Consider the following 27,159-nt stretch of genomic DNA (forward strand, 5'->3'; position numbering starts at 1 on the left):
GGATTTTTATGTGCAAATAAAAACAGCTGGATAGAAACACATTTTATGATTGAGCTTTAATCCAAAAAATATACACAGAAATGTGTGTGGAACCTAAATAGCGAGGTGTCAGTCGGTGTCACAGAGCAGCCGTCTAATAGTCAACGCTCTTAGAAGCCTGAACGCAGCCTTAATCATCTTAGATCTGGGCGCTTTAGAGCCGCAGAGTGGGGGGAAAAAAACGGCAAAACAAAATCGTAAAATGAAGAAGAAGAGAGCGAGAGTGAGAGAGTAATAGGCTGCATCAGAGTGGTGAGGAAGCTAATGCCTCTTGAGACTGTTTGTAAGTGAGCGAGGCCTTTGGATGGCGAGCTGACTTCAGTATGTGCATTACTCAGCCACATAAATCTGGGAGCCCCCGCCTCGCCTGCCTGCTTTGGTTTGGCTTTAATTACCTGAGCTATCCTGCACTCACCACCAGCACTTCCCTAATGGGGCTGCCTCACTCGGGCATCACTCACATTCAGTCCGGCCAGCTGGCAGGATGGCCTGGGGGGGGGAGCCTGGCCCTCCTATTATAACTCCAAGTCTAACACACCTGTGGTATGTGTGTGTGGTGTGTGTGTGCCGTATGTGTGGCTGTCCATCTTTCGCCTGTCACACAAACTAAGTTCTGCAGGAGGCAAACAGAACATTAAGATTTCTCATGTAAACAATCCTAAAATATTAAACAGTTGTTTTATTAAAGCTCCTGCTGACCATGTCGCTCACTAATTTGTCCTTCCATTACACCAGTGATCTCGGCCATACTTCCGTGTCCTTGGTTTTTTTTTTTTGTTTTTTTTTTCCACTGTCAGTCAGTGACATGTCATGGCTGCTTCTCCACTTGTCAGGGTATGTACGCTTTCATTCTCCTTGTGTCCAGGCGCCTAACAATGTGCCAAGAGCTTTCAGAGCAGACTTAAAATGCATCAGAGCTTTTTGTTCTCCTCATGTGAAAAGATCCAGAGAAGTGGCTGCCTGAGCTGCCTCATGTCCCGGCCGCCGCCGAACGCCTCGCGCTGACCTTGGAGATTATTGCTATACTAGACAGAAAAATGCTATATGTTTGTCAAGAGCTGTCTGTCATCAATGAGCTTTTGTGTTGGCTATCGATCGGCTCCTGGGCAGGACACCGGGGTTGATGGATGCACAACAAACAGACTCTGCATTGCCAGCAAGCCGCCCTGGCCAGCCCCCCCCACCCCCCACCCCCACCTACTCATGATGGGATGTCAAGTCTGGGAGGCGGTTGCTCACCCCTGATGCTCACACTTCCTCCCTCAAATGTGATTTTAGCCCATCCTTGGCCCCGCCTCCAGTTGGAAGCGGAATTGAGCCGTGTCCCTAAATGGCGATTCATTAGTAAACATGGAGTGGATTACTGTAGTTTAGCCCTGCTACCCATGCGTCGATAACGGGCCCTGATTGCTTTGTAAAATGTTGCGAGCTGCTAGCGAGAGCTGTGCCACTGTATCTGCAGCATGCACATATAAAGATAACAACACTATTCCCCTATCAGTCGACCTGGTTTCTCTTCAGTTAGCAAGCTCCAGCCTCCGGGGTGCAATTGAGAGCGCCTCGGTCCGATACTGGATACAACACAAATGCCAGGCGCGATGCAACAATCATCATCCCCTGTGATTTTTGGCGATTTTTCAGGAAGTAAGCTACCACTGCTACATAATTCAGCCTCTGTCTCAAACACAAGAGAGAATGGCATTAAAGTTAATTTCAGCGCGGCTCCAGCTGGTGCTGTTGCATGCACAAAGAGGCCGCATTATCATGTATCTTTATCATAGCATCACAAGTTGCAAAAAAGAGAGTCATGTTCAAGAATTCACACAGTGCAGTTGTGAAGTGTTTTGTTTGCTCTCTTAGCCGGGTTTAACCCCGGCTGGCTGTGAAGCGTGGGGACGCTGTGAGGTCAGACTGATCGATCTGCTTTGATATTTTATAGACCTCACTCAGCTTCCACCAGTATGAGCTGTCACCAACGTCCAATCCACCCCCCCCCTCCCAGAGCAGGATTACTAATGTGATCCACCTGTGGCCTTAAACAAACAGAAGACACTCATAAAACACACATACACAGGAACCAACCAATACATGCCCACACCTGAGTTATTATGGCTTTGACATTTTAATCAGGTTCTCGGAGCATAAGTAGTTTTAGCTTTATTTTCTTATTTTTGTTTTCCATATTCTCCTATTTCCCCCAGGATGATTAGGGAGGTAACCTGACTCTGAAACTTGAAGCTTATAGTTTCCTTTCTTTAATTTATAGAATCTGAAAATGTAGGATGTGAATTATAAGTCCTCTTGAGACATTTTTTCGTGTACACAATGAAACATTAACACTAGCTAACATCAGCTCATGGTTCATCGTTTCACTTAACAAAATTAATTCTTTACTATGTAATTTCAGTTAGTATTAATTTACTGTGAGACACACACCTTTACCATTATAAGACTAAAGGACTAAGCATTTTTAGCGCATTAAGCAAAGAAACAGTGAAGCTCTGCTGAGATTACATGTTTTCTCTGGAGAGAAACGATACCACATTAGCCTGATAAAACTGAATATATCTTTTCAAAATGGCAGAGTGGAATCTATTGTTTGCAAACTGAAATTACATGTTGACAGTATAATCATTTTAAATCCTTAGAGTATGCTTGTACATATAGTATTTGTTGCATTTATAAGGATTTTTCCATATTTGTGTAAAGTGTTTTGATCCCTCGGTGGACATGAAGACGACTGAAAATGAGTTCAGTTTTGCACTAGTATAAGCACAAGCACACACATATTATAATATTAGAAATGGTTTATTATTCTTAAACATATGAATTTTGGTGCATACCTTAGAACACACATACATAAAAATGTTTAAAAATTTTGCACCATTTTGAGTAAATATGGTAATAGAAATCACAAAAAAAAGACAGAATTTAAGAGAAAATACCTGAAAAGAACAGTTCCACCTAAATTTTTTGGGGTTAGTTTTGATGATCAGTTCCACATTTGTTAATTAATTTGCTTTCAGTGATTGAGATTTGACTTTCTTTTAAACCGTTTATCCATTTCATTTGGGTGGAGGCATTTCCATTTCCCTACTTATATCAGCCTTTAACAATGTCAACGTCTGGCCAAATCACATTTTCTGCATTTACATAACTCTATGTCCGTCCTCATTCACTAATCATTAACAAATACAACCGAGCTATATGAGATTCAGCCACATCTCCAAACATATTTCTGTTTGTTTTAGCCAAAGAAATGTACAGGAATAGTATGTCTGGTTCAGATTGAATGTTGTGTTTATCGAACTAAATGCCCCAGAAGCAGAATCCCACTGCATCATTCAGTGTCTAAATATTGCAATAAAACAGTCCTATTTTTTTAAGTTAGAAATACCAGCTAACCCCTGTAGAAACGTATAGGGAAAGTCCTGCTTTCAACCAGACAAATCAGGGAGCAGTAACTGACCTCATTACAAAATCTAAACCATCTCAACACCTGTAACTGTGTTTCTTTATGGTTTTAATTATTCCAAACATCTGGGCTCAGAGCATGTCCCCACTGAAGGTGATATATTTATTAATCTCTGCAGTGTATCTATATAGGTGTGAATATTTACATATGCACATGGAAAGAAAAAAAAAACAAATCAGTATGACAAAATATATGGCATAGTGGTTTGCTTTTCTGACTCACAGCCATAAGTTACTGTTGAGTCCTAGTTAGATCCTAGTTCCTAGGCCAGTTCTCTTCTCTTTTAGCCATGGTGAACAGGTATACGCACATTAATTTCCCTGTCAGTAATGATCTGGTGTTGGTTCCCAAGTGTCTTCAATGGTAGCTCGCTGCTCCTAATAATAGCCACTTTTACACAGAAAACCCTGAAAAAAGGTGAGATGGTGATCCCACCTTTTTTCCACCACTGACCGATTTCCACAGCCAAGCCAAAGGAGTAACAGAGGTGAGACAGGCTGGACTTTTACACAGTGGACCTGCGTTCTGGAATCAAAGGGGCGGTGATGCAGCACAGTGTATAGTGTGACGTATCACTTCAACGTCGGAAATTACCCTGAGCATGAGTCTCCAGATTATTTCACCGTTACACAAATGTTAGCATAGATAGAGTCCTCCGCCTGAAGTGACAACAGCTCGTAGATCTTGGCGTCTCCCCAGTTCAACATCTTTGTGGTGTTGCATTGATATGCTTGTTTACTGTACACAGCCTGTGATCATTTTTAAATCCTCTTGTTCCATAACCAAGGCATGATGTTTTGATGACAGTGACTCCCGTGCAGGAGAGACATCGGGTGCATATGAAGGCACTGACATGGATTCTGGCATCTTAGTGAAAATGGCATGTAGCCGTGGCACCCCTGGTATGAAACCACGGCACCCGTTGCACCCCTGGTATGAAACCACGGCACCCGTTGCACCCCTAGCATGAAGCCACAGTACCCTGGCATGTAGCCGTGGCACCCCTGGCACGAAGCCATGGCGGCACCAGTGGCAGGAAGCCATGCCAGTGCCTTCATATGCGCCCGTTGTTTCTCCGGTGCAGGAGTCGCCGTCATCAAAACATCACACCTTGGTTGCGAAATGATAGGTGTTTCTTTTACAAAGCATTCCGGAATCATGATTCCACCTGTATCATGGCTCTGTTACTACCTCCAGAGGCGTTACAAAGCCACAATAAAGGTGGGACCAAATGATCTCACCATTTCGTTTACACAGATATCGTTCCAGAATAAAGGCGAAATATTCCTGTAACAGAAGTGCTGTGTAAAAGGGGCTAACGCTAGTAATGCCAATGCTAATGGGTACTATGTGTATTAGGATGGATAAAATACATAGATAGAATTTCACCAGGGTGTTTGTATACTGTAGTTATCTATGTGTAAATGCATGTGTATAGGGTCCAGTTTAACATCAATAATCATCAATAATAATGGTCCAACAGTTAAAGGAAGAGGATGTATCATTGGGCTCAAAGTGCATCTCCACTAAAGGCAACATAATTCAGCCACGTATGCGACAAATAATAATACATGCTACATAATAAATAAATAAAGTGGCCATACCGTGTGGTCGACAGATGCTGGACCGGATCCAAACTGACAACAATTTTTTAGAGTTCGCAGACTCAATAACACTTAGAAGGATACGGGAAAACAACAACGCCGGACGTGGAGGGGAGGTCTGGCAGATTACAGGAGATTTGTGGGCCCCTGGGAGTTTTCACTCAGCTGATGTTGACAAGGCAGAGCTGATGTAGGTTAGTGGAAAGAATCCCCACCACCACCAACCCAACCACCCACCCATTTTTTCCCCCTTTTTTTGGGAGAGAGTGTTCACTGTGTATGATACACTTTGGAATCTCTTTGTCTCTTCAACATCCCCCCCTTTTACATGCACCAAGGGTAGAACATCAATGAATAATTCATCAGTCAAATCCAAAAATCTATGAAATAAAATCATTTGTTGCCCTATAGTGTGCTTGACAGAGAGATTGTTTATAAGGGTGGTAAAGCAGGAGTGGAGCGTTGGTAACAATCGATAGTCTGATGGGATCCCGAGGCCCTCACTCGTTGCCAGTGCACATCCAGACTGAGACATCAAAACCGCTTTGGGTTTCTCTCCTTTCGCTTGTGTATCCAGAACATTTCAAGCCAGATGGGCAGTTCAGACATTTTTCATCGGTCGTTTTGTGTTTGCATTATTTATCTCGGCATTAAACCCCCCTCCACCTCCACCCCCACCTCCCTTCTCTCCACATCTTGAGGTTGTCATTAGCCGCAGTATGTTGCGATGATGCTGAGAACAATTAGGATAATAATGCCGTGACCGATCGTAATGGTGATAATGATAATGAAGAGATAATGATAAGAAGGAATGAAAATGACTGTAGCAAATAGGGTGGCTGTTTTCACTGTGATTCCACAACAGCAACAAAACAGGCTTTTCCAACAATAATAATAATTATTACTATAATGACGAGGATGAGTCTGAAATCACCCCTCCCCCGTCGCTGTTTTTCATCCCCGCTGTTTCTATTATGGAAGGGAGGGGTTGCAGCAGTCCCATTACAAACACCGATCTACCCCCCCACCCCCATCTCAACCAGTCCTGTAGCTGGTGTCTGGTGCCAGTGACTTATTATTCTGTCCAGTGTAAGTGAACCAGGCTCAGGATCTAATGAGGAATGATGAAAACGAGCAGAGAGACCGTCAGATAGAAGGAAGTAAGATGGAGATGAATGCAGAACGCCATGAGGAGGCCATGCACGGACAAAGACATAACTATCTATGTATGAGCAGATATTTACATATGCACGTGGAGAGACAAAGAAACAAAGCAAAATATGTAGCATAATGGTTTGCATTTCCACCTCACAGCTGGAAGTTTCTGTTTAATTCCCAGTCGCACCAGGATATTTTTGTGTAGAATTTCTCCAGTTCTCTCCTGCTTTAGCCACAGTGAATAGGTATACATACATTAATTTCCTTATCAGTAATGATCTGGAGTTGGTTCCCAAGTGTCTTCACTGGCAGCTCACTGCTCCTAATAATGCTAGTAATGCTAATGCTAATGGGCACTGTGTGTATTAGGATAGATAAAATGCAGAGATTGAATCTTGCTGCAGCGGTCATATACTATAATTATTTATGTGTAAATGCATGTATATAGTTTCCAGTTTAACATTCATCCATGATACCATCCTTACCATTGATAATAATATGTAATAACAGCAACAGTAATAGTAGTGATAACATCAAGAAGAGTAATAATAATGGTGCAAGAGTTAAAGGAAGAGGAGGGATGTCATTTTATTATGAAAGAACAGAAAAAAGACAATTGAAGATATGAAAAAAATAATATAAGAAAATGTTCTAATACAGAATAGACTTGAATCATATGAACATAATAGTAAATATGGCTTTCCACTGTGAAACTCTGTGAACAGCATCATAAATATCACTAAACCAGCTGATTTTAATTAACATACATATATCTAATGGATAACTGCATTATCTGATCTGTTAACTTCATGCCAATACTGTAATAGTTTCATTTTACATTATTATTATTGAAACTTGTCAGTATAATTAATTTTCTGTTTGCTCATTCTTTTGACAGAAGAATGAGATGCAACAGGATAGTATTACTAAAGAGGAGTATGGTAAACAATATGGAAATAATGATAAAAGCTTTTTTTCCAGGGGATGTTATGTAAAATAATCAGACATATTTCAGTTCTGTCAGCATTAATACTTTCTCCAAAGTTAGTAGTAGGAGTAGAAGAGGGAGGACTAACAGAAGTCTGAGGGAAATGTGCATTAGAATCATTTGTAGACGTAATTGGCTGAATATAAAAGGTCATTGTCTTACATCTGAGTGAGAGATTTTGCTGCTTAACATCAGCCGTATCTCATCCTACGTTGCAGTAAAGTCCTTAATGCAGGTGTTGAGTTTTTTGCAGCGTCGTCATCATTTTTTAGTGACTCAAAGCCAAACTTTGGAGTGTTTGCTGTGGTCAGCCATGGTCCAAGATGGAAACAGAACAGCTTTTATGGACTGTAAAATGCAGTTTGCTCAGAACTGTGACGGAAATATGCAAAAGTTAGGAATTGATAAGAAGACTGGAAATCTACGGCTGATGAAAAATTGGACACATAAACTTAACGTATATGTGACTGCTGAACACGCTGTTCCATCTCCATGTGCATTAATGGGATGCTCCAACAGACAGCCGCCGCCTTCTCCTCCTCTTCCTCCTCCTCCTTCTTTTTCCAAACATTACTGAAGTCCATTGATGCTGATGTGAAGAGCTTTTCCTTCTAGTTCAACTGAAGTCTGGTCCAGTTCTACTATCAACTGTTGACACATTTAACTGTTGAATAAAGCAGTCATCAAGGCTTAAGAGCTTGAAAATAAAGTAGGACCTCCACTCAAGTTGATATTTGGATCAGCTAGCAACTTTGTCGTCGTCTTTGTTGTCATTGCCGTTATTGTCATCTTCATCGTTGTCGTTTTCGTCTTCGTTGTCATCATCTTCATTAGCAATTTCTTCAGACATCTTCTTCCCCAAAAATACTGGTCAGATTAATTTCAAATTTTGTATGTAGCTTCCTTGGGACAATTTTATTTTTAAATGGTTGACAAATTATTTAATTATAAAAAATTTGCCTTTACTTATAATGGCCCATACTTGGATGGGTTTTAACATGGAAATGGTTATAGACATCAATACAATTACTATTGAGCTCTGATAGGAAGTCATATATGGACTTTCATTTAATTACTTGAGTTATCCTCAAGTGAATAGTGGCAGAACCTGACAACCTTGCCAATTCAACTTGTTATTGATTCCTGATAGAACATATTGGTGAGCTACAGGGCCATTGGTCTTATGTTTTGAACAAGTAGGAACAGTCCCCCCTGGTTTTAATTCTATGTATCTCATGTGGTTGAAGGTGAGAGGTATACGGCATGTTCTCTAAATGTAGATAATCATCTCCTAACCCTTCAGATTCCCCCTAACCCCTCTGAGGTCAGGAATAACTGCTCTAAAATACAATGTAAATACAGCGTTGGGATTCTCTCACTAGTTCTTTCTCACATAATGAAACAGAGCCAAAGCTTCAGGCATACAAATGATGTCAGCAGTGGTGTCCACATACTTTTGGCCACATGGTGTGCATACTGTAATCCAGTGAAATGGCATAAATGAGGCTGAGGTCAAAGATCGCCACTGCCTCTCTCTGCTGTGTTTTGTTCTTTATTAGCCCCCTCCCACCTCCTCTTTTTAATAATGTTACAGGCGAGAAATGTACATTTTCACTTTAAATTCAACAACGGATCTGTTAACAGCCCCGTTGTGTTATGAGCCGGGGAGGACCACCGAGAATCGCCCACAGGGGGTAACGCAGCATGGTGCTCTGCTGCATGTAGGTGTGTATACATTCTGTAGATAGAAATTGGCTCTAATCGGCCCTGCGGCTCCAAAAAAAAAAAAAAAAAAAAAGCAGAGGAATCCACTTAGCAACGTGGCTAATTTGCATAGCTTTGAAGAAAACGGGGTCTGTGTTTAGTCAGCTTAGATGGCAGAGGCAGGAGGAATGCCGGAGTCTGACACTCAGCGGGAGGCGAAGCAGCTGGATGACGGTTTGTCTGACGTTCAGGCTTGGCTGCACTGATAAACACACATCATACCGTCTTATAGAACAGCACCCAGATCAGTTTGGACCGACACTGCTAATAGCTCAGAGGTTATATCAGTTCATAAAAAAAAAAAAAAAAAAAAACTCAAATGAAAAAATATATGCATCACTTTCACTGAGACTGGAAGCTGGAGGCTAGCAGGGCTTCAGTGTTTTACCACCACACACTCAATGAATTAATAATTATTATTGTTGTTATTGTTATTATTATTAACCTTTATTTAACCAGGAAAAAGACTAATTTTTTCCAGTTTGTCCTGGCCCAGACAGCAGCAGCAATAGTTAGAGAAAATATAAATTTTAGCTAAACATCCACACTATAAATGGACATTAAACACATAGTAAAAGTCAGTTCTAAATATACCATAAATAAACACATGAATACTAATTCATATGTTTAATGTGTTATAGCCTGTTTCTTATGCAAATCGTGCATATTTTCACTTAAACCCATAAAAAAATAGAAAATACTTTTATCCTCATAACATAATTGACCAAGTCATATTGTTTTCAGAATATAGCCAGTGATGGAAAAAATGAATCAGCACTATTAGGAGAGTAAACTAATGTGGATGTCATTTATTCATGTAATTTGTTTTTCTTCTTTTTTTTTTTTTTTTTTTTTTTTGTTAATCAGGAACAAGTGCACATGTTCCATTTTCTCCTTATAATTAAAATAGAAAATACTAAAATAAAAAGATGTTAAGGGAGAAAATAATATAAATGGATGCTCAAAATTAGAATATGATCAAAAATCAGAAACATATGATCAAGCTATTGCAGCATAATGAGTCCTCAACAGAGTGACTGGAATCTAAATGATAATCCTCTAAATATCTAACTGATGGTTTGAGTTTATTTTGTCTAAAACAAGCATTTTTTCTAGTCTTTTCTTGAGCTCAAGGACAAATGAATTTCCCCGAGGGATCAGCGATGTTAATCTGAAACAAACACGAACACACGCCGAGCATAAATATTGTTACGTAACAAAGCAAATGTAAACTACAGCAGCGAAATGAGGCACAAAATGTCAATATTAAAAACAGAAACAGTGTCTGGATCTGTGCGTCATGGGAAAATACAGAAATATTGTGGAAGAAACTGTGATCTATAATGGAAATTAAACAATAGACCTTTATCCATCATCTCATGCTTTATTGTAATGGCTCAGCCCTAAAATGTACTGTATCAGAAACAAAATGACAAATTTACAATTAATTTACACAGTTGAAAAGAGAATATGGTATTTTTCACAGAATTCTGAAGCTTAAACAGTTGCAGACTTTAACAATTTACTAGTATTTTCTGTAATTTAGGCAAACATATGATCAATAAATAAAATGCAGATTAAATGACTCTGATCATTAGTTGAAACTCCAGTAAAATAATGTCACACTTAAAGTCTCCTGTTGAAACAGGGTTATTCATCCTGATAGAATAGAATACAATAAGTCATTTTTTTTTTTATTACTTACTTTTTTATTACTTACAGGAACAATTGAAATCAGTTCAGCAGCCCTGTTTCTTTTAGCAGTAAACACTTAAAGTGCAAAACGACTCAAAACAAACAAAATTATGCTGAAATATATATGCTGAAAAATTTTGACAATATACAAAAACCACAAAGAAATACTAAAATATATAAAAAGCCAACGCGATGCTACAGATTAAATAAATATATACAACATATACAGACATATACTGGTAATAAAGGATATGTATGTGCATGGGTTGTGATTATTGCACAGAGGTTGGGTTAGTGCTGCATTGGTATAAGGTTTTTCCAGAGCCAAAATACTGTGAAATTCTTGTCCAGCCCTCCCAATGGTTTATGGTCCACTCACAGAACCTTTTTAAGTTTTGTCTTTAACCTTTTCCAGTGATGTTACTTTATCATCTTGTCTATCTAGCTTTGCCAAATCTTTGCTCATAGATATGGAAGTAATAATACTAATCATCCAAAACAGTGATTAAAAGAAAAAAAAGTCTTTCACAAAATGCTGGTAATTTGCACAGACCATTACATGATCCGAGGTTTCTTTCACACATATGATAAGGATGTAACACAACTTTAGTCCTTTACTAACTTGATTCCAAACCACTACCACGCCCTGGAAAACATTCAGCATCCGAGGGAAAACCCAGCTCAGACTCGTTTCCCGTTAAACCCGACCCATCTGTTCTACATCCATCATACTGAAGATGGACAATACTGAGTTTACCACGTCTTATTTCTCATTTAACGCCGATATATCAGCCAATCATAACACGTGTGACATGCAGCAGCCTCCCTCTCCCCTGACCTCCCGTCTTCCGTCTCGGCATCTCCTCCAGCACTGCAGGCTTTGATTTAAGATCTCTGCAGCAGTTTATGGTGTATATATCCTAAATGGACGTTTTAATAGGCTTTTACTTTTTTTTTTCATTGTATTGTGCAATGTAAGCAGTAATCATAAATTATAATAATTATAATTTGTTGCTGGCGGCTAAAAACCTTGCACAATATCTTGGAAAATGTCAAGTTTTCACACAGAAAAAACAGCCTTGTTTGGAGGTTGACCACCGCTGCATGTGTGAGGATTTTAGAGGATTTATTAAACGGTGAGCTGTAGTTACCTGCAGCTCATACAAGATCACCAAGACCTTGAAATAAAACATCAGATTTAGCAAATAACAGCAGGTAGTAGAGAGCTGGTCATTACGAAGCTCTGTTGATTCTGTACATGCTCAAAGTACTGCGGTTTTTGACAGTATTCATAAAAAGATCATGATCCTACTGAGATGTGTAGCCAGAAATCAACAAAAGGCCTCCCTCTTGACACTCCTTCATACACTTTTGTGAGAAACTCTGATTAAATCCAAAAAATGTACTCATATGCAAGGCTTCGATCACCTTTAACAGCAGACAGAGTGTATCTATTTCACCTAAAATGAAGCTTATTCTTATGCAACTCTACTTTAGCCAAAAAACTACTGTCAAACTGAGCCTGTTTACATGACCATACAAATCTGATAACTGTAATAATCACATCTGACACATTTACATGCACTTCAGAAATGCGATAATGGATGAACCTGGTTTAGATGTTTCAGTCCATCATTGGATTTCTTTCAGAGTATGTACGTACATAGCGATGGTAGAATCCAACCTCCTGTTACTGTCTTCTACTCACATTTGACAAAGTAACTTCTACGATTTTAATTGAGTTTACACATGCACAGATATAAAGGAACGAAATAAATCAGATTGATGTGAAATCCAGTTGTGTTAATCTGATTTCTCATAATCAGATTACTGTTGTTATCTGATCAAACAGATCAGATTTTACTGTTTACATTATCACTAGTAATCTGATAACTCCAAAAATCAGATAATGGTCGGAGTATTAGTGTAAATGTGAACAGGTTCAATGTCACAAATGGATGAAAAATTCAAAGACACGTGTATCAGCTCAACTCACCTTGACTTTGCACAGAATGATGCTTCCTATTTGTAGTCTAATCACATTCAGTGAGGTTCCAAGTGAATTAAAGTGATACTAACAGTGATGTAAAGTCACTCACGTCACAGACTGTCCAATCCAGAATCATTTTTTCATCATTACGTGTCATGTCGGGATGCATGACAGTCTCAATAACGGAAAAATTGATATATTAGATGTTAACTTAAACAAGCATATTGTTGCCTGAAAAGATCTGAAAAGAAGTTCAGATAGATGCTTATAATTTCATGTTTCCTCCTCCTCTGTTGTTGCATTGTCATGCTGAGGATGATGTCACTATATGTTTATGTTGCATCGCTATGACGACCAGCCGCGCTGCCAATTTGGTACAATAGATGTAGTCGCTCACCTTGAATTGATTCCACCAAAAATGTAGTAAATGTATTTCTACATCTTTATTCTTCCCAAACAAAAATAAAAAATATTGAGTTGAAACCATCAGTAGAAAATCAGTATAATATTTTGAATGAGCTTTAAGCAGGTTCAAAGTACGCTCTTAAAACGTGATTAATTTATACATTTTACATGTGTTATCCAGAGATAAGGTCTAATTCAGGATATCCAAATGGAATTGACATGATCAGGACCAGGTTTGGAATATTATTTCTTGTCCACACTACTGCAGATATTTTGCAAAACTAACATTATTCTTATTGTTTGGGAAGAACGAAGATGTTGAAATATATCCTCTACCACATTTTACTTTGTTTTTTTTTTTCTTTTCCAAATCTTTATTGAACATCAACTAAACGCGTTCACTTCTTAACGTAACTTATCCCAGTACATAAATATTTATGCCTGTTAGCAGTTGTGCATTTTCTCCAAGACAGGTTTATTACCAGGGATTGTTTAGCCGTTATGGAGACACGAACAATGAACAAAGAAAAAAAACAAAAAAACCAATGAGAAATAATCACAGACTTAGACAAGAATAAATAACCCCAATAGGAAAAAGTAAGAAAATAAAGTAGTAAAAAGACAAGAACTTTAAATCAAGAGCCGTGGAGTTGGGTACAAAAGAGAAATAAACGTAATAAAATTAGCAAAAGAAGAATAAATACACAAAATTTCTAGTTGTATTTATAACAGATGTAGTAAAATATGCATTTTTTGCATTTGTTCTGCTTAAGATGCTTCACAAAAACAGCCTTTTTATGTTGATAAAAACCCCTGTATGCGGTTATCTTCATACTAACAGGTTGTAAAAGGGAAAACTGGACTTTAAAGGGTTAACATCTTCTGCTGATTTCCTCCTGAGAATGTCTTCATCAAACAGACACTACAGGTTAGACTGAGCTGTCCTGTGCAATAATATCTTTTCTTTTCTGCATTTCCGGATAACAAAATATAAGCAAATCAGCATTTCATTCCTTACTTTATTTCTTATGCCCCTCTCTCTCCGTATATATATCTATATATACATATATATAGATATATATATATATATAAATATATATATTTTTTATTCCCACTCCTTCTCTTTGCTCTGGAAAGTGCCATCAGGCTCAGAGGCAATTTACGGTACCTTTGAACACGTCCTTAACGGTACCATCATGCGTCCATCAGTGCCACAGCGAACACGATTTTATTACTCAATTTGATTCCATACAAGCTTCATTCCCCACATTTTTTATGCATCGTGGGTTTAGCTCAGGCAGAAAATAATCTGGACGGCCGGGGCTCTGTATTACGGCTCAAACAGGATAAAGCACTGACAAATTTCGGACCGGAGGACTAGTGAGCGGGGAGGACAAGGGAGAAAGAGAGATTAAGAGCTACACCATTGTTTACCTCCCCCTCTAAGGTGCAGGATACTCTGTCGTTTATAAATGTTGGTAGCTGTTATTGGTTACCTCGCAGGCTTTTGGGGAAAGAGGAAAGGAAAATGAAAAAAAAAAAAAAAACTTTGGGAAAGACCCAGGAGGGGGTTCGATACAACTTTAATAATGCGTAGCAGGAGCTAAATGAGCCATTCTGCGGTACTTTAAGACGTCTTCCCTCCGCCCGTCTCCCTCCACCTCACCCCCCCGCACGGTCTCAGGGCCTGAATTATTAAAAGTGTTGTTTTCCCTTATTGCATTGCAGCAATGTGCCTCGTTGCTAGAAATGAGCTGCACTTTCTGGAGTTTGAATGCTTAAAGCGACCCACCTCCAGCGGCAGCGCCAGGGGACGAGGCCGGAGAGCGGCACGCCGCGTGCACACCAACGCAACACACGTAAACACCAGCACAGCGACGAAACGCGCTAACACACACCGATCTAATAACCAGCATCACCTGTAATGTTAACACAATCTCAAATGCTTTCCCTCCTTTTCTTTTTCTCTTTTATTGAGCAGTTTGTGAGAAAAAAAGGCTTTGTAAACACTTTCTAACCATATTACACACCATTTTAATGCAAAAAAGGACCATTTTGCATCAACAAGGATTCCTTTTAAACCTGATTAAATAGTGGTTTGACTTTAATGATGTAGTAGCAAATGTATATCTTACAATTAAGAAATACCACATGGAAATATAGTAATTTAGAACATAATTCGGGGCTAAGAGCATGTGAGAAGCTTTTAAAATGGCTTAGGTTTTAAATGGATTTAACAACAAAAATCAAGTTGAAATCTTGTGATTTTGGAAATGCACACCCTGCATCTGCAGTTATCTCCTCTCAGTCCAAATCAAAAGATTAAATATTAAAATAGGTGATCTACTGAGACACAGATCAGAGCAGTAGAATCAGAGCGAAGTCATGTCTGATGGAAGTTTAACAGTGATTGGTGATTGCAGCTGTCAATCATATTTAACCCTTCCTACCTGCCTCCAAACACCAGTGATTTGTCATAATCTACATGACCGAGTAGATGCAGACTCTAATGCGCCGCTGATGCTAAAGAGTGATCTCTGCATCTTTAAGGGGCAGACTTTAAGTTTTATGACCATTATGACTTTTATGACTTTTGCAGAATTTCCCAGGATGCTGTTTCAGTGAGGAAAACTGTTACAGCTTTGTTTCTCTTTAATCTTTATTATTTGACCATTTTGCAAAAGGCGAGAAATTCCCTGCTGAGTCTAAGTGACTAAACCAGCTAACTTTGCAGCTCGATGAATAACGTTTTTTTTTACAGGATGTAGAAGCACATGAACGTAAGCAGTTTCTCCATTGTTTTTTATACTCACTACATACTGACAGCATGTAATTTAGTTGTGTAATTTTTTTTTTTTTTATTAGCTAAATTTAATTTCCATATTGGTTAGACTCTGAAATATGTGGACATTAAAGCCCTGATTCATTCCAAAATTGCTAAATTCAGTCTTAAAAATGCTAAAAATGGACACATTTAGAGCAGATGCAAGTAATGCCTTCACTGTAGGTTGAGATGAACTTCATCATCCATTCAACAACTTATTTTTAAGTCACTCCCTTTTAAAAAGTTAAATGCTTCTTCTACTACAATGGCAATATTTTTATGTGTTTTCTGTTAAACTGACAAACAGGATTAATACATTGTTTCTAATTTCTATAAAACAGCTGAAGTGTCTGTTGGACAGTGTATGATATTATTCTCGATATTTAAATACACTGTAAGGATTCAAGTATTGACACTTTGGATTGAGGTATTTCAGTGATGGTAGTGCAAGGGTCTACAGATGTCAGAATATAATTTTATATTGCAATGAACTTTTTTTTAATCTTTAGAATTGCTTTTGTTTTCATTGTCATCTACACTTATAAAATGCCTCAAGAGTTCTTTTTACTTAATTTTACTGAACCTTTTTTCATTATTGTAATTATTATTAATGTTTCACCTCTAGATTTTATCATTTTAATCCACAATTAACTGTCTGATTTCTTTAACCCTCACTCACAAAAAAAAGCGTAAACTTGATTTATTATGATAATTATTAACATCTGACATGAACATTTTTCTCATTTATTATATTTTACTTCAGTGGGAAGTCGGTCTGATGAGTCGTATGTTTCTCATTATAGTTTAACTCTGTACTAGACCAGTAATACTAGTACTTACATGTATTACTTGATAAACTGTAAAACCACCAACAAGAGCAAAAGTACAAGCCAGGTTGAAGTGCAGAACGCCTCGTTTCACAGTAATCGAACTGATTGGATTTTAATTATTGATGTATTAATGTGTTAATCTGCAATGATTCAATGATGCAGCTACAGTCGAGGCTCATTTCATTCACTGTATATACTGTGTAGTAGCTTTATCTATAATATACATCATGATTTATTAGATAATTTTTAATTTATAGAAATAATATGAATCTACAGAGTGAGTTAAATACATGTATTGGTGGAAAAATAGTAACATTTACCACTGAGATGCAGTGGAGTACACAAATAAAGCTGCAGTCAAGTAGCTGATCTCAAATCAGTACTGAAGTGCAGTACTTGAAGAACAGTGTTAGTTAAATTCTGCTTCTGTTAATGGACAGGATGTGTTTTTTGCCTGATTGCGTATGTGACACTAAAGTAATTGATACTACGCTGCCTGTGCTGAGTATTTGAACTCACATTTTGCACATTCCACAAAAGAGCGCCTATATTTTCTTCTACTTTGGAAAGGTTGAATCTTGGCATTTGGAATAATTTATGAGCAGATCCAGTCCTGAAACATTGGTAGCAACATTAGCCTTGAAATCTATGTTGGCCAAACTCTCCATGACTGTCTGCACTGAGTGGGAAAATAAAAAATAAAAAAGAGCTCCTCTGACTTACAGCCAAAAGAAAATTGAGCCCGACTCAACCAGGCATCACTCACTTAATAAAACAATACCCTCACCTTCCCATCTTCTGCTCTGCAGGTACAGTACATGCCCAGTGATTAGGGAATTAAATAATCCGATGCCTACAGTTAAATGTCTCGCTGTGAACTGCAACTTTTGACAAAAGATCTCGGTGAAGGAGTAGAAAAGTGTAAATGCTGTGTAGTTGTTGATAATGCAGACAGAGTGTACTGCAGCTTGCATTCCTCTATCCTCTCCTGCAAGCCACACATACACACACACACACACACACACATACACAAGCCGATGCACACTTTAATCACACAATTAATAATTAATCAGAGGTTGGGCTCAATGCTGTCGAGTCTGCAGATGAGAGAACACCCAACTGCTGAGAAGCGCCCAAGAAAAAAAAAAAAAAAAACAGGATTAACAACCCCCAAAAAAAAGGATCATCAACAGTTTATCATGAACCAATAAGCGGCACGTCACCAGTTTAGGTTTATTAAAAAGGAGAAACCTACAGTGGCGCAAACACCCAGAGTTAAATCCATTTTTTATGAACGGAAAAATAAAAAATGAAAAGTGGCGGCTGTACAGCTCTGCAGAGTTTGTGAGGGGGAAAATTAAGCTGTCTCTTCTGTGTGACATTTTCTACATGCAAATATGAAAAAAACTTAATTATGTGCATGTAAACACCATTTATAATCCCATAACAAACTGGGTGGAGAAGAATTGGTCAGGGATGTGCCTTTATGTGTTCTCTGCCAATAAAAACACTTGATTTCAGGGTGTTGCACTGCGCAGGAACTGATCATAACAAACCTCAATGATCATTTTGTTCAATTTATTTATTCCCAGTGATGTGTTAAATACTTTGCAGCACTGTTAGCAGTTGCTTTATGCCCTCTTTTCTCTTTATTAGCCTGCATCCTGTCTGTGTTTGCAGTATTGCAGCAGAGAGCAGAGTGTTTAGCCAGCTGTAATTACAACATGCACAGTGACCTCATTCTGCTGTGTCAGTAGCGGTAATGTATAGCCCTTGATCTTAAACTGCAAAGAAAAATGGTGTGCACTTATTTTCAATATGCTGACTACATTCCCGGCATTTTTTAGACATGGCCATGACGGCGGATCAGAATTTGATATAAGCACTGGTGCTCCTATTCGTCTGACAAGGTCTCTCTGCCTTAATATGCATTCAATAATGTGAAATGATATTAGCTGTAGGAGCTCATTGACTGTGCACTCGGGGTCTCGCTGTGTCTCTCCATCTCTGTCTGTATCATACTCTTCATCTGTTCCTCTTCCTCACACACACACACAGAAGAAGAAGAAGAAGAAGAAGAAGAAATGGGAAAAGGGGGGGGGGCTTGAACCACGGATAGCAACAGCAGCAGAGCAATCACACCGAAGCAATGCCCCCCACGCCTGGCCCATTAATAACAGTAATACGCACACCGCGCCCAAGCCAGCACTGCCGAAAGCACCACTGACACTTTAATGGGCATTTTTTACTTTTGTTTTTAAATAATGCATGTGCTGCTTGTCAGCACTGCTTCACTCCACCCCTGGTGTGCCTTTGCAGCGCTCCTTTGTGCAGAAATTACAATGGGGACCTGTGTTTTCTGTGCTGCCTGCTCCATAAGCTGCATTCATCACATACATGGGGACGTCAGTGCGCAGTACATCACACTCCTGGGGACGCGTGTTAATGTGTGTGTGCATGCATGTGTGTTTTTTGTTTTTTCCGAGTTCCCTCATTGGCACTGAGCTAATTATGAGTGTCTTTGCGAGGGTGGCAGTGGACAGGACTTATATAGGACGACTGCTATACGCTATACGAGACTGCATTGCCGCATGGTGTAGATTTTACTTAACAAATGCAGCCTTATTAGAGCGCCCGAAACAAACCCGCATGTGACATCAGTAAAAATCTAACTCTGACCTGCAACATAACCCTACTCTACACGGATCACTGCGCTTAAATTGGTATGCTGGTGCAAAATAATCGCTTATAATCATTGTTTATTTGATATTTCAGCTGTTGGAGCTCTTGGACCTTCGGGGTTAAATGTCAGCATAAACAAAAAACACCAAAAACTCAATAACTGTCATATTTTTAACCCTTTAAATTACATGTTTGTAATGTAAACAAATCATATATTTTGATGCAAAAAACACAAAAAAACATTTTTTTTCCCGATATACTACATAAAAATTGTATTGCTTTTTTTTTTTTTTTTTTTGCAGCTTGGCATATGTTAATGATTAACGGCAACATTTGTTACAACAACATTTGTTAATATGTATTATTAGTTCTTCTGCTAGGTCAAATGTTACACGCTAAAATGTGTCAGTGTTTTCAGTTTTTTACTCACTTTGGTGAAGGATGCCAGTGTAGTAATTTTCTATTGTTTACAATGTGCTGATTTTAGTGACTGGGTCAGAATTTTAAAAATCCTACAAAAATGAACAACTTTTACATTCTGCCCTAATACAAATTGTGGAAAACAATATGACCTTTTATAACATGAAGTGCGAAGTGTGCATAATATGCTCACCCAGATACCGGAAGGTTAAATGAATGTAGCGGAATAAAAAGACTAACATTGGCCTGTGCAGATGCAGTTGGATACACAAATAAAGCTGCAGTCAAGTAGCTGATCTCAAATCAGTACGACCGCTGTATGCTGTATGACACCACGATGGTGCATGGAGTAGATTTTATTTAACAAACGCATGTGACATCAGTAAAAATTTAACTCTGACCTGCAACATAACCCCACTCTACGCAGCTCACTGCACTTAAATTGGCACTGCGATACAAAATAATCACTTCTAATCATTGTTTATTTAATATTTCAGCTGTTGGAGCTCTTTTGGAAGCACTTGGACCTTTGGGGGTTAAATGTCAGCAGCTTGAAGCAACTAGAGCACAGAGCTAAGGGAGGAGGCGAGCAGCGGTGGTGTTTAGTTGGGGATTTTACAGTACATAACAGGAAGAAAAGTCATATTAAAATGGTTAAAAAAAAACACTAATAAGGAAGGATTCAGGGTGATGTAGCTCTAGCAGGAAGTCACGTTTACTACCCTGCACAAATATTTAGATTATGAACACGTTAATGCCTGAAAACTAGGGCTGAGTGACATGAACAAAACCACACACACAGCACATGTCACATGATGTAGAATATTCACAGTGAAACTAATGAATAAGTAATTATTTCAATGGTTCTTATTGGGAGAGGCTACTGCTGTCACATGGACACGGTCCAACCCAGAAACTGGTCACTGTAGATCTAATGGAAACTTGAAAGTGTGGGTTGTTTACATCTGGTGTGTAATATATTAGTATTTACATCAGTATTTATGTTAGTTCTCATATATTTTTCAAAGAGTTGCGCTGCTAAGAGGCTTTGCATGTTTGGTTTGATATTTTTTTATATATTTGGTTACATGTTTTGAGCAGAAAATGAAAATAGTCATTTACGATTCCATGCCTTTTACCTTTTCTTACCTACACATTATAGCCTGATGTGCATCTTCATATGTTTGATGATAGTTTTTTGTAGGTTTTTCCTTTTGTGTGTCGATGTTGCTCCTCTGGTTTTTCCAGTCTACTCCACTATGTGTCTATGGACTCAGTTGTGCAACTTTATTGATTCTCGACAAGCTACCTATCTGTATTTGTCATTACACGTAAGGTCAATAAACCTCTGCAATCAATATTTATAAGAATTGATGCCACATTCTCTATTATTTCTCTTCCTGTGCAATGATTTCCTTTGATTGAATTTGTCTTTTTTTTTTTTTTTAGCTCAGAGCTAAGTGTCTCGCTGCTGGAGTGTATGCAGTTGCCCTTTGCTGCTTCCTGTCCATTTCAATGACGCCGGCCTGTGTTTCTTTGTGTCCCTGCAGGAAACACGTTGTGTAAGTCAGGAAGCATTGCTGTCTTCGGGAACGTGGTGTACAGCGGACTGCTGAACGATCACCTCTGGCATTTGGGAGTGCCCCTCTTTACAAGACTGGTAAGAGCAGAAGCCCCTCTGTGCACACTTACCTCCATTTTGTCGAAGAGCTTTATGCGGCTCGGCTGAACCCAAACAGACTTCAGGTGCACAATTCCCCAAAGTCTCTAATGGGCTGCTTTTGATGTTTGCTCTGTTGACATGTGTTAGTTGAAGTTATACTCAGTGTACGGGATGTGACAGTCGTCTGCTGCCGATGTAAGACGGGGGAAGCCCTCCTCATCTTTGAATCCTATTCCACATCAGAGTCTTTAAAAGGGTTTCTGTGCTCTCTGAAGGCTCCAGCTTCAGGTAGAAAAGTCCCATGTGAGGCATAACAAAGCCTCTGACTGTCTTCTCTGGCCTTAAAAACACAGGTGAAGCCTCTTATGGATTCACTTGGTCTCCATTTGAGCATGTAGTTAGCACAAAAACGCTAGCTAAATAATTTATCAAGTTTAGATATATAGCAAAGGCTTAAAAAAATTACAGGTATTAATTAAGAGCTGGACCCTGTGTTAAGAATTAATGATAAATGTCTATCCCTAATTGCCAAAGGAAATTTAATGTTTGTTTTACACTCACTTTCAGTGATGCTGTGAGATTATTGTTTTTTGTTTTTTTTTCTTTTTTAAAAATAAAACTAATTCAGCCATGCACTTTCCCCTCATGTTAATTACCCTCTTTCTAAGCAGGTCGCAAGTTTTCATCAATGTTTATTATTGATTAAATCTGTCATCATAGCTGTCATTTATGAGTCGGGAATTACCGTTGATTGGTGCGCAAGGGTTGCATATAATTGGGTTACATTAAATAGATAATTCAGCTGATCTCATAAATGTCTAATGTGAAGGCTTGTTTGATTATCAATTAATGTCAAACGGAGATGCAAGAGGCTGTTAGGATTCCAGTTGCTTGTGTTGCACGAGGCGAGGCTTCTGAAGCTCCCTCTAATGTAAAGCCCTGCAGCTTATACTGTGAAGAATATATAAAACATGCACCGATTTAAGAGTGGAGCATGCACGCAGACACACACTGTAGCCGGTAAACAATGTAAGGAAGTGTTTGAGCAACAAAACAGATGATAAAGTCATCAAACACCACAGCTGGCACAGATTCTGCTTTCGATGAAGAAAAAAAATTCATTTTTTTAAGTAACAGAGATTAAATATGCAGACGTTTGTGCTAGATTTATATTATCTGCAGCGTTATTGTGTGAGTATATAAAGGGGGTCAATCTGCTCTTTTTACACATTAACCCCCCTTTTTGTGCTACATCAAATGTTAAGTGTTAAAATGTGTCCATGCACATTTTTTACTCACTTCTGTGAGGGGTGCTAGTGTATAGCCTGGCCTGTCAACCATCTTTCTCGATGAGAAATCTGTCTTGAATCTAAATATGAAGGTGGGATTAACAGGCACAGAGTAAACCAATCACAGATAAGATGGACGTGGCGCTTTTGTCAGCGAAATTTAAGAATACAGGGTGTAATCTGTTATTCAACCTTTATTTTTGAATCAAGTAAACAACCGACAACAGTTGTAGAGAGAACTTGCTACTGACTTTGACTGTTGACAAAAAGAAGTCAGTGCATATGACACATTGTGAAACACCTGCCCCTCAGACTTGTGATTGGTTCGGTAAAGAATGAATCATGCATATTTCACAGCGACTGGCCCAATCCCGGACTGTTTTCTCAATACTGAATACACTGAAAAAAACGGATGGCTGGCCAGACTAGCAGGTGTAGTTATTTTCCATTGTTTCCAATGTGCTGATTTTAGTGGATGGGGTTGAGTTTTAAAAATCATCCAAACATGAACAACTTTTTTTATTTTGACCTAATACAACTTTTGAAAAATTATAAGACCTCTTATAACATGAAGTACAAAGTGTGCATAATATGCTCACCCAGATACCAGAAGGTTAACTTCAGCTCACTTGTGTTTGCATATCAAGGGACTTTAATGACCCTTTAATGAGATGTTATCGGGGTTATCTCGGCTCACAGGCACACTTGCTGTGAAATTGAAGTGTCGAGTTTGTTGTCAGTGTTTTTTTTGTTTTTTTTTTTCCCAGCAGAGATGGGGTTAGTAAACAAAACAGTTGGCTGTATTACGACTGGCTAAAAGTCCAGATGTGTTGTCATCTGCTGCTTTGACTTAAATTCATTTACTTTGCTTTTCTTTGTCCTATCTCATTATAACCTGAATGTTTTTGGAATTATTTTTGCTGAATGAAAAAAAATGAAAAACATAACGTTGGACTCAGGCATTCCTTTTTGCAATTTTTTAAGTGGCAGATTATTCTAAAAATGGAAATAATTGTTAGTCAGAGCCTGCTCAGTTCTTTCGAGCTCAGTTCCTTGTCACAATAACTTACATTAAGGCCTTTATGCAATGAGAGAAATGACAAACACAAGAGTTTGTATTCGCCTGCAAAAATTTCACATCAAAACACCAGCAGCAGTTTACGACAGTTACGCCACATGTTCAATAAAAGCTCATTCTTTATGGAAAATGATGGATTTAATATATTCCACAGGCTTTTCTCTTCCTTCTATGAGCAGAATCCAGACAAAACATACTGTATTTACCTGATATCATTCTCACCTAAATTCCTCATTATCCTGCCTCATTGTTTGGTGATGCTACACCGCATGCTGTCCTTGAGTTCAGAGTCTTTATCATTGTTGTGTTGAAGATAAAAATCAACATTTCAACCAGTGCTGATGTGATGTGATGTCCATTTTATAGCGCGACTGGCTCATGCCTTTACTCATGGTGCAGAAGCTGAAGAAAACAGTCATTCTCTGCATAATATTCATATTGTGGGTGAAATTAGTCATTTAACTGATTTAAAATATAGAAAACACCTGGAGTTCAATGGTGAGTTATGGAAGCACAGACATTTGCAGATGTTAGTGACCGGTAGCTCATATTAGGCATCTACAATTACTGACTGAGGGAAAACTGAAGCTCAAATGAGGAAAAAAAATCAGTCTCACTGCAAGTTTTTTTTACAGTTGGTTTGTTGTTCAGTTCCATGTTTTTGAGTGAATTCATGTTTTGTGATTCTGATTGATCTTATTTTGAAATGAAAACAGACAAGCAGAATGTGTTTTCAGTGCCATTGGGGTTATTAGTTTTTTTAGCTCACAAGCCAATAGGACGAGCTATTTTGAATGGCAGTGTGCCTGGCACCATCTTCGTCTTTGTTGTCATCTTTGTCAGTGTCATTGTCTTTGTTAGCAGTTTCGTCAAAGTGATTGGATTCATTTCAAATTTTATATGTAGCTTTGTTAGGACAGTGTCAGCACAGTTTGTTCACAGTTTTGATTAATTTAGATTTTGGGTTTTTTATGAATTTTTAAAATATTAAAAATGTGCCTTTACTTATAATGAGCCATATTTTAATGGCTTATAACATGGAAATGGTTAGAGATATCAATATACTTCTTATTGAGCACTGATAGGAAGTCATATATGGACTTTCATTTAATTAGTTGAGTTTTCCTCCAGTGAAAATACTACCCACTTCTGTTGGGAGATTGATCTCCTGTTTCAAGACCACAGGACTCTAACATAGAGGCAGAACCTGACAACCTCACAAATTCAACTTGTTATTGATTCTTGATAGAACATGATGGTGAGATACAGGGACACTGGTTCTATTTTTCACAGTTGGTTTGCTGTTCAGTTCTTCAGTGAATTCATGTTTGGTGTTTTGTGATTCTGATTGATCTTATTTCTAAGTGAAAACAGTTAATTACAGACATGCGGAATGTGTTTTCAGTGCCACTGTGGTTATTGGCTGTTTCCTGCTCCAGTCTACTGTCATCACATCAGACCTGTAATCCTCTATGGGTTGACCTCTGACTGTAATATCAGGCTGTGTGTTGAGACATTTTCTCCAGTGTCAGAGTATTCAAGGTGATTGTGGTCTGCAGATGGTTTCAGGGTAAACACAAACTGCCAGTAGCTGATGCATATAATGACTTACAGTAATGTGAGTGTGTGCATGAACACAAACTGCATACCGTGTGCTGCTCGTGAAATGGGAGCAGCTAACGACAGCCGTCACGCCATTACCACGCTCGCGGCCGCCTCTCGGAGCTCTGGGTAACAGCCCGGCTCCACGGCGGTGGGAGTCTGTTGAAGTGAAAGGTGCGACTCCCCGCCGTGACACAAAGGTGTGGCCTCATGTAGCAGTCGGCGAGCCTGCTGCCAACACAGCGGCTCTGCCCGGCAGTGGTATCAGCATGACACGCAGCAAGCCTTCACATCCCCAACACACAGCCCCTAATTACTGCACAGCCCTGCCAGTTTGCAGCCCTGGGCCAGTACTGCCTGCTCAATGCCAAGATGTAAACACTGCATTATTAACACTACATACAGTCTGTGCACACGGCTATGTTTAATATACTCTGCGTATGTCTGCACACAGGCGTTGCTTTAGTGTGGATCTTTACGTGGAGCCGTACAATAGATTTATTGTTTCTCAGACAGTGAGCTCCAAAATCACCAGATGGGCGATTTGCAGCGTATAGTGTAATGTATGCTTACAAATGATGTTTAATGATGTCTTCCAGGGCGAGGAAGCAAAACATTACTGTTTTCAAGGCTAAACATGCAGGCAATCTGAGAAGGTGAAAGAGATTAAATACCTTTCTTTTTCTCTTTTTTTCCTTATTCATATATACATTGTCTGTCAGGACACGTTGATGGTGCCGTGCTGCAGTTTATACATTTATTTTAATGTTAAGTTGTGGTTTGTTAAACTCTCATCTGTTTATGGTTGGTATCTAGACGTCCATTTTCCAAACCAACAGGTCCTCATCCTTGAAACCCTCTTTCTTAAATAAAGCATAAATGTAATGTTTATGCAGGTTGTCGAAGTAAATATTTGGGAGTACCTGGTCTAGCCTTCAAACTTACTTTTGACGGTTTTGGTTTGCGGTCTTGGAAACTCCTTTTGGACCAGTAGAGTGCAGAGCAAGCTGAAGGCTTATACTGGTATTGACTGGAAGGCAAAGCCGTTTCTGCTTCAGTAGCTGCAGTTCCATGGACAATATTTCTTCAACCTGAATGAAATCATTCTGATTAAGGATTCTAACTTAACTGTTTACATCGACGCAGAATAAAGTGATCCAATAAGATGTGCGTTTACATGCATCGAAGCATTTAATCAGAATAGACTTGTTTTGAGATGCACAAAGTGTCTCTTCAGACTGAGATTTACTGTTTTTTTTTGTTTTTTTTTTACTTTGAAATACTCACAGGGTAGATGTTTTTGACTTGAGGCAGATTTGGACCATCTCTTCACATTGAGGTGGTTACATGAGACATTTTTCTTGTGACTGGACTCTTAATCTGATTAATACTGTAATATAAGGGCCCATCTAATCAGATCTATTGTCCTTGTTGTACAATAAACTACATTCCAAAGACAAGATGTAAAATCGTAGGGCCAAATCAACAAAGAATGGATTTAGGTTTAGCACCTGAATGTTTTTCAGTCTCTACTGTTTCAGGCTTTTATTCACATTTACTGATTGGCCCGTATTGAAAACTGGTGAGAGTAAAACCCTCAAATTGTGTACACACAGCTCAGCACAATCACTGATTAACTTTATTGTAACCTGC

The 27,159-nt window shown here is 38.7% G+C and overlaps 1 protein-coding gene across 1 annotated transcript in view; it reads left to right on the forward strand.

The window, feature by feature from the left end:
• Nucleotides 1–27,159, forward strand: part of LOC115423903 (RNA binding protein fox-1 homolog 3-like) — a 716,495-nt gene that overhangs the window by 517,094 nt on the left and 172,242 nt on the right. The window contains exon 6 of the mRNA XM_030140918.1: nt 21,425–21,534. Coding sequence (XP_029996778.1) covers nt 21,425–21,534 — 110 coding nt within the window. The remainder of the gene's footprint in view (nt 1–21,424; nt 21,535–27,159) is intronic.

This window comes from Sphaeramia orbicularis, chromosome 8 (assembly GCF_902148855.1).
Source record: "Sphaeramia orbicularis chromosome 8, fSphaOr1.1, whole genome shotgun sequence".
NCBI lineage: Eukaryota > Metazoa > Chordata > Actinopteri > Kurtiformes > Apogonidae > Sphaeramia > Sphaeramia orbicularis.